Here is a 14340-nt window from a genome sequence, read left to right on the forward strand (position 1 = left end):
TATCTACCTAATTTCTATTGAGATTAAATTTGCAATATTTTTAGGAAAAGGACAAAGCAACATTATTAAAATATTGACCTATCGATTTAAAAATAAATTTCTGACAATCCCCTTTAGAAAGATTAATGTTCTAGAGCTCGTTGGTTGGGCATTCAGCTTCAAAAGTGTAATGGGTTGATCGACAAAACATTAAGATGTAAATGGTGTAACGCAATATTGAAAATTTTCAATTCTGTTTCTGACAGGTGGAGATAATCAATTATAATGCAATATTATGAACATTTTTGTGAATGTTTGGTGCGGAATTTTACACAAGATGGCACCCTTACATAAATGCTTAAAAATATGGTAGTTGTATTCACATATATTTACCTATGACCTTCCTAAAAATCAATGATGATTGACCAGACGTGAAAATTTCATTTAACTCGGACAGTGGCAAACGTTAACATTGCCGTCTATGAGATATCATTTGGTTCTGCGGATGCAACACGTTACGGCCAACGAAATAAAAGTAATAATGACGTAAAAAAATGTCTCATTGACGTTTTTTTAGCCATTTATATCAAGTATTTAGGTCAGTCGAATTTACTCGCTTTTTATTGATAAAGATGTTCCACCGCCGACACAGCATAAGTGATATTCATCATTTGAACAATAATTGGTGTTTAATCATGTGTATATATGACTTATTAAAACAAAAATGATATAAAATAATTTATTTCGCATTTGGTTCGTGCGCAATCAGTACTTCATTGCATGTAGGATATAGTGCCACGGAATTATTTCGGAATGCAATTGATTGTTTTACATATTTTTAACTTGAAGTAAAATTAGAAGCTCAAACTTTTCAATGGTGGTGATGGTGTAAATTAAGTTACTTTTATAACTGAAGAAAACTACTAAACCGTCTGCTTCTGTTTTTGATAGTGAAAAAATACCATTTGTCAGCGGTGGAGCATCTTTAAATAACAAATGTTATTGCGTGGACATACATGGCAGAGAGGTCGTAATGCAATCAAAACTGCATTATGATAATAGGGATTGCCTTTGAGCCTGATCACACTTTCAGTTGATTGGTCATCTTTATCTCAAATAGAAAAGGAAATCTTTATGTTGTTGACGATAGGTTATACACTCGTGCTTTCATTACGCTCTCCCATCTTCCGGTTGATGAATGTTCATCCTCGTACTTGACCGTGTATTATCTGGAAAGGAAGAAGTACGCCAGCCGTTTCTATGGAACGCCATAGGTGTCTCGTTTGGTTCAGTTATACTATGTGAGTTGTGTTTTCATGATATTATATATTTTTTATCATTATATGATTTGGTCTTTTCAATATTTTATATTTTATCACCGTTTGGTTTGGTTTATCAATGTATCATCTGCTTCTACAATCATTTTTTTTTCAATGGTCGTGGTATTAAAATGTAATTAACAAAATGAGCCCAATCGGCTTTCGTACATTTGATATTATAGTACATAGCTTGAGTAAATAGACCAGAGCCTATTTAATTATATACAGTAAAATTTGTTGTTGACTAAATAAAAAGTAGTGTTGTTATATAGAAACTCCCAACAACTGACTGTTGATTATCAGATTTATACAACTTTGGTTTTTTTTACTTAATTTTGAAACGTCAAGCTTAAGGGTGTATTCTTCTGAGGTATCAGTCCCGTTGAAGTCTCGTTTCAACATATCCCAAAGAAGTCATGAGATTTTCAAATATAATTTATCAATATCTGTAGCAAGTTGCCAGATGCAAATTTTGTCAAAAAATTACATTTCTATTTTTAGTAGATGTTTTATACGGGGATTTTAAGAAATGGCCCATTTGGCCACCATTTTTAAATTGTGTCTTTTTTTGCTTTAAGTAGAGCCACAGTTTTACCATTTTTTAATGAAATTGTTTTTACTTAAATTATTACTACGCCAGCATTTTTAGCAGTATTTAGCTAATTTTTGCTGCAAATCGTTACTAGGTTCGTAGTAATTAAAATATTGAGCATTAATATGTGAAACGATACACTTTTGTGACTTTAATTTTACATTTAATGGTAATTTGAGCACTTTAATTTTTTACTCTAAAATACTGAAAAATAACAAAAATTCAAATGGGGCAAAAAAGTAAGCACACGGACCCCCAATTTTTTTTTCCTGATTTAGAAAGAACAACCGTTTCCCTATTGATATGCAAAATAATCACAAAAGTTTAATACCAGAACTTTGTTTATAAAGGGTTAAATTTGGCAAAAATGGCTGAAAATGGTGCATTTGGTAGCACAAAATTAAGGGGTAGGGGTAGCATATGTTGTTATTCTGAGAAAAAATATTAGTCTAATTGATCAAAACTGATATATTTTTAAAGACGACTACTAGAAAATGAATTCTACAAACATTCATACATATCAAACACCTCATTAGGAAATTATGGCTTTAATCTCTATCTTATATGGTCAAAACGGCAAAATTCCCATGAAATCCAATATTTTGTCAACTAGGTGTCTTTAAGTGACAAAAGCTCAAAAACGAGCACACGGACATATGTTTTTTCTTCCATTTTCTTTTATGGTATGAACTCCTTTTTCCAAAAATCTATATGAGAAAAAAAGTTTAATATAAGAACATTTTGACTTCTCAGAGGTGTACATTCTTAAGCTTTAGTAAAATATATGTTAAAGAAGACCAATGAGAGCAGTTTACACGCTGGAGAGTGTAACCATAAACGATTTGGTTTATTTATTTTTACGTCCTATTAACAGCCAGGGTCATGTAAGGACGTGCCAGGTTTGTTGGTGGAGGAAAGCCGGAGTATCCGGAGAAAAACCACCGCCCAGCGGTCAGTACCTGGCAACTGCCCCACATGGGATTCGAACCCGCATCCCAGAGGTGGAGGGCTTGTGGTAATATAACCACTCGGCCACCGCGGCCCCCACCATAAACGATATGCAAATGCAACTGAAATGGAGTATCCATTGTGAAACTATGTAGTTCTGGAATAAATGTGGTGTATTTTATCATATCCAATAATAAGTTTCTTATTAATCATTATTTTTACATAACAAGATATTTCTTCTATTACGTGGAGGAAATTATAGTGACGTCACGTCAGAATTATACGTCTTTTTTTTGGGGGGGGCGGGGGGGGGAGGAACGACTTCATGCGTTGCTAAAAAATAATGACGTTAGAATTAAAGGCCCACTACCTTTCCGGAGCATAACATAAAGGTTTCTTAAAAACCTTAATAACATCAGAAAATATATACCGATGGCCTAAGATGAAGTTACAACACCAAACATGTGCAAGATTTTCTGCGAAATATATGATAACAGTGGAGAGTCATTTTGCTGTTTTGCAGTCTGACGCAATGATACTCAACTGCCGCGCGGTATTTAGGACGACGACGGGAAACATAAGACGGCCCGAGTTATGAAAATTAACATTTTATTTATTTTAATCAAATTGTTCAGAAGGTGATGATACGTAAAGTATTAAAGGTAAGTCAATAACTTTTGCGACTCTACAAAGTTATCGATCTCGTTTTATATTCCCATTTTAAAAATTAAAAGCTGTTTCGAAAAGGTAGTGGGCCTTTAACCCCAAGAGCAGATAACTCCTTGATATGTTACGGTAGAAGTGTCCTTTGTTTGATCGACTTCATGTGATGCATAAAACCGTATGCAGTTATCAATTATTTGTTCTTTGTTGGTACAGATGAGGTTTAGAACAACAAAATGTGTTGCTTTGTATTACTGCCTGTTACAATGTATTAAATGTCTATGTACGTTAAATACCTACTTAATACGACCATAAATATTCAGCAAGATTTAATTAAAATCGTCTTACATTGAGGATCTTATATGAGTGACAATGTGATATGGAATTCATCAAAAAGGTTCAATAATTTGATTTAAAATATATGAACCAGTATTTTTTTTTATTTATTTGTTAATACGACCATAAGTATTCAGCGACGGAGTATAAAGCGAACACCTTAAGACAATTATTGTATATAATACGAGTTATTTAGCTAGGAAATCCACTTTCCTGGTCCGAATTTATGCCTTCATCCCCTTTTAATTCGAATAAAATTGATATGGATTATTCCAGGCCGATCTCCTCAATAGTGGAAAAGTGAAAATCGGACATTGACATAGCTTCCCACTCTATTGAATCGCTGACATTGTATGTAAGGCAAGCTTTTCGACTTCGAAATACAATTCCCGGCTCCGAGCTCTTGTCTTCATCCCCTGTTGATATGGATGCTAGGTTATCCGTGCGATAGTAAGCACCTTTGAAAATCGCATATCGACACGGGCCTCACTCTTTGGGACCGTGTACGGTTGATACTGTATGTATTTTACTGTATTGTAATCTGAAGTCAAACACAATGTGATGACGTGTTTTAGGAAGCTCCAAACGTTTGATAAAATTGTTTGTTTCTTATCAAATAGGTCTTTTATTTTCGCATTTTCGTGTAAATGTCAAATATTTAAATAAATTTGTTTGAGATGTTTGACATATGTGCATTTGCTGAACGAAAAATAGTAAACAATATGTTTTCTGTAGTAATATAATGATTGTTTCACAATCATGTTGATGTTTTTGTCTTATTTTGAACGATAGAACAAAATACCCAAGGTAATATTTTTTTGCAAATATCATATCAAAACACGGGGTCGTCAATCAAAATTTCGTAATTTTGCAAACTTGAAGTTTGTAACTCATAAGCCTACCCCATTTAATAAACACTCCATATCATTTCATATGATTATTGTGATATGACATCTGTTTTATGGTGTTTTTTCACATTTTGGGTTTTAAGGCAATTCGTATACAATTGTTGTAGAATTCCTCAGATGGGTCCCCTTTTATCATTTCTTGCTATCAACGTTATTTCCGGTGTTTGAAAAAGTAAGATATACCATCTACTTTTGCTTTATTGCTATTCGATAATTCATGTAGGCAATTTTTACTTAGATAAATATATCCAATTGTAGTTTATCGGAAACCATTCTGGAAATCGAAATAATCGCTGCAACTTCCGGTCGGCGTATTATCAAGTATGGATCTACCTTAGCTCTCTAACACTGAAGCAAATCACACTGGCAAATAGATGTTGTTAACATGACTTACTGGCATCACTTAGAGTGTTTTATTAATGATCGGATGGGCGTTACATCCATACTTATAAATGAGTATGATATCTCTTCTTTTAATTTCCATGAATATGTGTTGAGAAAATTATTTTTTAAACAAATTTAATGTCTACAATAGATATACTAATTAAGCATTGTTTGACTTATTGATGCAAAGATTAAAAAAATATCTGATAATTTTATAACAAGCTCTAACATATGTTGGTATAGAACAAAGGATCCTACCACAATATATCGGTGTTTTTCTCAGGGTATCAAATAATAAAACATCGCAGCTGTTGGTTCTCAATTTGATTATACCTTACTTGGTAAAAACTATATACGCATTTGGATTGGCTGAAACTACTTTTTTCCTTACCGCCACGTCATCATTTGTCAAAGTCATCAATAATCGGACGCCTTCATGCTATGTTGTGATAGCAACTTAACGTCCATACTGCTGTCGTACTTGTTGTGTTAAGATATGTGATTTATATGCGTGGTTTAAAATAGACCCGAATTTTTTATCATCAGTGTAAAGCGTTTTGATGGAAGAGGATTTTACTGAGTCTAAAACGAACTTGAACATGATTACAATGTCTTGATGATTATTTGCCGGGAAAGAGACGGCACCGTGTCGTGCGCATGCTTTTACATAGTCCAATAATGAGTTTTGAATTGTTGATGCAAATATGAAAAAAATAAATTCAATAAGAAATAAAATGAGTAACATTTCAATCTTAAAGATATTCCCAATTAGAAGATTTTATATCAATGGATTCTTTATCAGAATTGAACGTTTGCATATGATTTACGTATTTGCTGATGAAAATATTACTGTACTTTATTTGCATATTTCAGCAAATACACTTTACCTTATCTCCACCGTATTTCTATCAGTTTATTATGGTAGAAACAGGTCACATGACTCGTAGTTTTAGAAAAATGAATTTATTCCACACTTATTTTTTAAAAGTTACAAAAGACACTACCAGCTATTCGAGTCTTTTGAAATTTTTAGAACATAACTCACTCGTGTGGAACAAATTGATCGGGTGGTGTAGTGGTTAAGCCGCCTGCCTCTCACCTAGCCGGCCGGGGTTCAATCCCCGGCACGGACGTGAAAAGGTCAGGGGTCACTTGCCCGATCACGTGGGTTTTCTCCGGGCACTCCGATTTCCTCCCATACTAAGATCCCTCGCGCGCTTAAAACCGGGCCATCGAGAATGATTTACATAAGTTATATAACTTGTTTCTCAATCGATGTAAAATAAATAAAGTTTATATTTATATTTAAATTCCATATCCAATAACCATTCGTTATGTAACCTCTATTCATATATTTTTACACTAGTGTTATTGTGATAGGGAATGAAGGAAGCAATTTAATATTACAACATGCTATACAGTTATCTGTCTATTAACAATAACTTGATCAATAATGTTCTTTTTTCCTCAAATACCACAACGTACGTAAACAGGTGGTGCAGATGCAGCTTGATCACTAGTCTCTACTAACATGCGAGCCCCAATTATTATAAAAGGCCGCGACCAGTGAAGTAGTTAGTTAGAAGTCGACCAGTGTCCAGTTCGTGTGGAACTATTCCTACTATTCACCAACAAAACTGAACATAAAATAGTCAGTGTTTTTATACTGTGGAAATGAAGATGAATTTCAAATCTTCATTGGCCATTTTCATCGCTATTTTCTCCATAGTGCAAGGTTACACTCTTAACTTTGAGAGGGATGTAGATCCTGTGGTATGTAAAATTGATTTTTGTTTTTCACTTGGTGAACATATTAGGCATGAAAGATGTCAGAGCTTTGCAGGCGTTCTTCATATATATATAATGTGCGTGAAATTCTATATTTACAATATGTGTTTATATATTAACAGGAATACTTATGTCGCTATGGATACCTACGAGACCAACATTATACCAGCCACATACCGCCGAATGACGCGGAGCTGAAAGAAGCATTAAAGTCGGTGTTGAGTTTAGGTTTCTTTCTATGCTTTATTTGGGAATAGATCTTACCAATGATATATATCCGACAATTTGCTTTTGCTAATAATCTTTTTCCTGAATAGACCTATCATTCGTAATTAAACACATGCAAATTTATTAGGTTTTCAGTTAATGCTTGAAGTTAAAAGGGTAAAAAGAATTTCAACTTACTTTGAAATAATGAAAAAAATCATTTCATTATACAGAGAAAATATCAAAAATAAAGCATTATAATTTTTCCCTGGGAAACGATATTTTTTACGGTAATGTATGATAAAAAAAACGGTATGACATATTATTGAATGCAATCATTTGTTTATATATTCTCATTTCAGAACATGTCAAAAATTCCTTTAACATAACGTTACTGGATCTATGAATGAAGTGACACAGTCCGCCATGAATCGCCCGAGGTGTGGCTGTAATGATGTGTTTTCTATTTTGATGAATCAAACTTTTAACACAAGTGAGTATTTGAATTCGAAACATAATTTCTACTGCTGCATACCACTAAGTAAAATTATCTGGGACGACTGGTTTGTCAGTGTAATGTGACCGAATGTGCTTGGTCAGTGTGTCTTGTGTCATTCTTCTGTGAGTGGTTCATTTCACTTCCTTTAAATGTCTGAGATTGGTATGACCGCACGAACATCTTATCAAGTACAAAATTTCAGGTGTTAATAATTTTGTTATAGATGTTCAGTGCTAAACTTAATAACTAAAAAATTAAACTATAAGAACACACAGGAGAAAATAACCACGTTTGTTAATTGATGAAACGTTAGTTTCTGGTATTAGATATATAACCTAAGTACTTACTCTCTTGAAAATCTTTGTAGGAAACGGGTGGAGAGGAAGAGATCTAACTTGGCGACTGTTAGGATCAACCAGGTACAGCCCTATCCCACTTTCCGTCGTACGGTATGTAACATCATTTAAAAAAAGTATTTTTCCACTTCATCTTATTCCTCCTTTTCATATTGCAGATTTATCTCCATTCATTTTTGTTTTCTTTGGACATATGATATTCATCTCACAAATACAATACGGACCAATCAATTAAGACAAAGACCCCTCGCGCGTTTACATCCGGGCCATCGAGAGTGATTTACATAAGTTGTATAACTTGTTTCTCAATCATATAATTATAATTATATTCATATAATAAATGTATATATCTATCTCTTATTACTTTAATACACTTCACTCTTTTACCTCAGCAACGAAGTTAATAGGGGTATACTGGAATCAGGTTGTCCGCCTGTTCGTCTGTCTGTATGTAGACACAACTTTGTCCGGCAAACTCTTCCTAAACTACTTGACAGAATTTGATAAAATCCGGATCACAGAAACATGACATAAAGGAGAGTTGAGTTAACTATATAGGGTTCTGCAATGTAACTAATTAATGGAGTTATTAAATTTGTGCAGCGGAGGTATTATTTTTCACTCTGGCGACAAATCTAGTTATCTAAAGGAATATATGCACTTCACATATACAGGAAATTGCTAGTATTTTATTCTATCGGCAAACTGATTTATTGATATAGCGAATGTATTAACTTTTGAGGCATTGTAAACTTGATTTAAACCAACAAAAGTGGGGACAAACTTTATCGCATATGTATTTTCTTGCTAACCCGTATTGTCTTCTAGGAGGACCACCATCTCGTCCTACAGCAACAACTCTTCGTCCTACAACCACGACTCCTCGTCCTACAACCACGACTCCTCGTCCTACAACCACGACTCCTCGTCCTACACTACCGCCAATCTTCGTGCCACCATATCTCCTTGCCAACCGTTTTCAATGTCAAAGAAGATTTGATGCAGCCTTTAAAGGTATCATTCTTATGGCGTATTCCTTTTATGTTATGGCTTGTAACATACCTCTCTCTATATTTTTTAACTCTGCAGCTAGATTAGGTTGTAATTTGCAATCCTTTGCAAACACATATTAATGTACAAATGTATTTGAAAGATTGTCGAACATTATGCAACAAACTCTGGGCCTGTTTGTTACTAATATGTCATTTTTTGTTTGATTTCGCTCACCAGACGATAACGGAACTCTGTTTATGCTTAGACTGAATAAGCTCTATCGAATCCCAGTTTATGACCCCGCAACAGGTCATTTTAATGGCATACAAAAATCAACTACTGTATTTCCTGGCATCCCGTGGTTTCCAGATGCAGCGTTCCACGTCCTTGGATCAACATATGTTATTCTAGGTAAGAGCGCACAGATAAGTACTGATCAGTAATTGTCATCACCGTATCTTCTTAAACCATTGTATTGGCCATTATTATGAGACTTTTGGCAAAATGATTCCAGGCGGCAAGTGAACTCGGGAACCCGTTTTTTTTCATTTCATTTCAGAATATTTTATTGTCTGATGTTAAATACAATCGGAATTGGGCAACAGGCAACACGCCTATACACGCCCTCTTCTTATTTATCAACAGTACATACAAATTAATATAGATATATATATCTATATATACATAAATAATGTCAATTGCTATTTTATCTAATGATGATGATATCCTAAGTCATCAAGCTAGATATTGATAAACATCATGTACAAAATATCTCCTAGTTTATAGCATTACAAATAGAAAAAAAAAAGATTTACAAGATATTCAACGAATTCAACGAGATGTATTCAACAAAATTCAACGAAATGTATTGGTATCCCTGACATAGCACTGAACTTTATCTAGTAAAGTTTATTAATATTGATATCGTGTCTTTCAGAGCCAAGTAAAAATGTTTGTGTGGTCAGTGGTATATCATTTTCAAGTTCCAAGATGGAATTAAAAAGGGGCCGTCTTGGGTTGACGTATAAAGGACAGTAAAGCAAAAGGGAACCGTTTCATTGGTAGACCTCTAAGATATTTAAAGCTTTCAAATGCTTAAAGAGCAAATAAATATCCTGCAAAAATAATACATTATTACATCAATTCTGTAAGGTATCGGACACTTGATATTTTTAGGGAGGAAAATGCAGCAATTTTCCGGTGGTAAAGAAATCCAGGAACTAGAATTGAGGGGATTCCAAGAAGATGATTCTGAAATAACGGCCGCCGTAGCCCTGGACAAAAACAATGTCTTGCTTTTTGTAACAAGCCAAGTAAGCTACAATTTAAATTTTATGATGAAGTAGATGAACATATTTTTAATTTGAAATCCTTGCTTCATTACGGCGGCGTATTAGGACCACTATATAATTTTGTTTATCTTGTACGTACAAGATACTAAGGTGTACGTAGACTATACTAAGTTGTACATACAAGATAATAACTTATACGTACAAGATAGTAAGTTGTACGTAGAATATACTAAGTTGTACATACAAGATAATAACTTGTACGTACAAGATAGTAAGTTTTACGTACAAAATACTAAATTATACAGACAAGATACTAATATGTACGTACAAGATACTACGTGGTATGTACAAGATAAAAAAAAGTATAGCGGCCCTAATACGTCGCCGTACTTCACCCAACCCTATAAAGAAAGTGAAACTAAAAATCATCAAATAAAGATATACACTCAGACTCATTGATACCCTATACCAGTTTAGACTTTAGCTGATAGCTCAAATTTGGAACATGATGTTGTATCCGATTGTTACGGTAAACTGCAATCCATCACAACGCAGATGTAAAGTTTTTTCTTGATATACAAACGCTTAAACGAAAATCTCCATTTCATGAAGAAAAAAATGTAAATAATGCCTTGATGCTTCCATTGTTGTGCTTTTCTTTTATATGTATGTTTTATACTGACGAATCAAGAAGAGCATTTAATATTCACCAGCAAATTAAAGGTTACAAACATTTTATGAATTACAATACTTAATGCAAAGGCTTACAAATAAGAACTCAAAATGACATCTGGCAGTAATGCGCTATAGGGTTATTAATAATTGTTTTTTATCTAAACATGTCATAACATAAATAACAAGAATTTTACAATTCATAAATCATCTGTTGTAACTAATGTTAAGAAGGCATCAAACAAGATTGTCTGCCTATCTGGATACTTTTCACAGCTCTCAGACCTGATGGTTTTCACTAGATTACCGGAGAATAAATAACATGTTAGAATGGTTGTCCAGTTATGGTACATATAACTTTATAAAAACGGAACTGTTTTGACATCATGGTCAAAGTTACAACTCAAAATGTCGTTGTTATGGTCAATATATTGATAATTGGAGACAGTTGAGTTCGAATATTATCTTAAAACAAATCCTACTAGCAACTGGAATAGGGCAACCATCCTTATTTTTTAAAAAAAAATGTGACATAATTTTTATGACAGATTTGATTTCGAAAATGTACTTATTACTAAAATTCTTTTCCTGTAGAACGTTGGGGTTGTTTGGAAATATGACCTTTCAAACTTTTCGGTGGTAAAAAATTCCATGAAACCAATGACGGATGCATTTCCCGGAATCCCGCCTATTGTTGACATGGCACTTTCCCGTGATCCTTCAGAAATCATTTTTGTTTCAGACAAAGAGTAAGTGTCGTCTATCTGATCATTTAGCATAAAATAGTAAAATGTACTATACTGTATTTGCATATAATATTTATCTGCTTTTACGGGTAGGTTTTTATTGTGACGTCATGGATTAGCGAGTGTAACGTCATATCTTTAAATCAGAGAAAAAGAAGCGAATTTTGCTTATAAAATAGTGATGTCATAATGCATACAATGGATACTTACCAGCAAGTAAAGTAACTCTGGAATCTGCATAGATGGAGTCGACAACATAAAATTTGATATTTTGCGAGCAAATTCACTCTCTGCTTGAACTAAATATTCACTAATATTAAAATGTATTTTGAGTGTCCCGGAGATATGTTGATTAACAGATTTTTCAATTTCTCGGAGGTTATTTCTATCAAGATCAACAATTTATATATTTGTTGTGTCAGGTAACTGTTATACAAATATAGTCACCAACAAAGTTTTAAAGCACCACCGGAATAGTGTACTCAAGTAAATGCTCTTATTGTGACATATTCAATTAAGTTCCTGTAACCCAATTAAGCTTCTGTAACCCAACCTATTTATCGTGGTAATTTAATATAGCATTTTAATACCTAATGAATTTTTCACGGTGATAACAATTCGCGATTTAGAATATCACAGTTCTATTGTCTCTGTGTTTGAAAGGTTTCGTTGCATTTATTGCAATTTGTAATAGCTGACGTATTATGCGAAAATTTACCTGCACATGATAACAAATTGGTTTACAGTATAACTAAACCTTCCTGATATTTTATTACACGTGTTTCAGGTATTACCGTTATGACGTTCAATCTAAGAAATCTGCCGGTCCTTACGACTTTCATCCAGCTTTCGTTGGTGGTGGAGAAACGGTATGTGGGCGGGCGGAAATTTAGAGACAATATCGGTAATGACGTGCTGGAAATGTTTGAGAAGACATATATGATATATGTTTGAAGGATTATTATTCCTTAATTTTATTTTGTTGTGATTAAAGCATATGACTTTATCTATTTTTGTTTGTTATTTCCTGACAGTTTATGATTTTATCACATAACTAGCCCGTCCAGCCATGCCATACGGATAGTCATAAACATCGTAAGACACATGTGTAATAACACTCTTATGACGTCATATGTAGTTTTGACGTCATAATCTGTATATGACGTCGCATAATTGTCTCAGTAGACGTTAACGTCACATCTCAGCTGGATTTTTTTCTGTTTCATAGGCCTATAGAGACGAAATCTTCAGTTTTACTTATATTTCTATTATTTAAAAGTTATGTGATAAATAGAATCTTTACATCGTTACGCAAAAAAGGAAATCAATAAAACCTCGTAAATAAGTCATAGCATATTTGACTACCGCTAAAATACTCCCGCAAGTTGACCGGCGTAAGCCGGTACTTGAAAGTAAGCATAGCTGTAATCTCTTACTATTAAAGAAAATAAGCCGCGTCTTGTTTTCAAGTTTTTAGGGTATTCTAAGACCCATCGTGTATATGCCTGTTTACATTCAGGTCATTGGAAGAGATTTGTATAAGTTATATAGCTTGTTTCGTAACCAATGTTAAATAAGAAAAGGGTTGATGATAATTAATTAAATATATTGAATGTGTTTGTTTGTTTGTTTGATTCATTAACGTCCTATCAACAACAGGATCATGTAAGGACGGCCTCCCATGTATGCGGTGTGTGGCGTGTGTGTAGTGCGAGGTGCATGTTTTGGGTGACTGCGGTATGTCGTGTAGTGTCTTCTTGTATAGTGAATTTATTGCCCTTTTATAGTGTTATATCACTGAAGCATGCCGCCGAAGACAAGAAGCAACACACCCCACCCGGTCGCATTATACTGATAACGGGCAAACCAGTCGTCCTACTCCCTGTATGCTGAGCGCTAGTACAATCAGCAGCAGAAACTTTTATAGACTTTGGCGTGTCTCGGCCAAGGGACAGAATCCAGAGCCTACCTCAACAGAAGGCCAAAAAGCGAGGCGGTGTCAAGGGAGACGTTAGGAAATACAGTCAGTAAGGAAAAAGAGAAAAAATAATATTCTAAATTTAGTCGCCTTTTACGATCATGCAATAGGGGCAGCAGGTACAATTCTAACGCCCTACCTGCAGGGCAAATGAAACGGTATAACATTAAAGACTAATAGAATATATCAACTCCTTAGGGTGAGACAGGCAAGTCTCAACCGGAGGGATACAATTCATCAGTTGTCAAACACGAGGCTGTGCCGAGAGTGTTTGACAGCTTAAGAATCTTTTCCCGAGGGTTGAGATCTCCTGTCTCGCCCAAAAGAGGGCGAATGATTCTTTTTGGCTTACCCCGTATACCACTTTGTGTCTCTAATAAACGTGTCACTTATGCAAGCGAGGATGATGTAACCTCAATGAATCGTCGTCTTCGCCGTCTTTGTGACGTCATTTCATTGTTGTCATGACGTTATGATACTATTACCGCGACGTCATGATATTGTTGTCTTGACGTCATACAATTGTTGAGCACGTACAAAGATCTCGTGTAGTTTGTCTTTACATTCGGGTGAGATAGAAAAATCTCATACCGGTAAAACTGTGGATATCTTTGTCTGCGGTAAGAGAAAAATCAATCTTTTATTTTTCTTGTCGGTATTTCTTTTATAAACTTAACCCT

The 14340-nt window shown here is 34.3% G+C and overlaps 1 protein-coding gene across 1 annotated transcript; it reads left to right on the forward strand.

Annotated features, from left to right (window-relative positions):
• The first annotated feature begins 8079 nt into the window (after positions 1 to 8079).
• Positions 8080 to 13704, forward strand: LOC138331670 (matrix metalloproteinase-9-like). Its single transcript, XM_069279398.1, has 6 exons — positions 8080 to 8993; positions 9210 to 9383; positions 10149 to 10285; positions 11531 to 11685; positions 12470 to 12551; positions 13470 to 13704. Exons 1-6 carry the CDS (start codon positions 8774 to 8776, stop codon positions 13695 to 13697), a joined length of 996 nt encoding a protein of 331 aa, XP_069135499.1. The 5' UTR covers positions 8080 to 8773; the 3' UTR covers positions 13698 to 13704.
• Positions 13705 to 14340: the final 636 nt, after the last annotated feature.

The sequence above is a fragment of the Argopecten irradians genome, chromosome 9, assembly GCF_041381155.1.
Source record: "Argopecten irradians isolate NY chromosome 9, Ai_NY, whole genome shotgun sequence".
Lineage (NCBI taxonomy): Eukaryota > Metazoa > Mollusca > Bivalvia > Pectinida > Pectinidae > Argopecten > Argopecten irradians.

Coding starts and splice junctions, on each gene's coding strand:
- LOC138331670 (XM_069279398.1), top strand. CDS start 8,774: ATGTATTTTCTTGCTAACCCGTATTGTCTTCTAGGAGGACCACCATCT. Junction 9,384..10,148: donor ATCAACATATGTTATTCTAG/GTAAGAGCGCAC, acceptor TGATATTTTTAG/GGAGGAAAATGCAGCAATTT. Junction 11,686..12,469: donor ATTTTTGTTTCAGACAAAGA/GTAAGTGTCGTC, acceptor CACGTGTTTCAG/GTATTACCGTTATGACGTTC.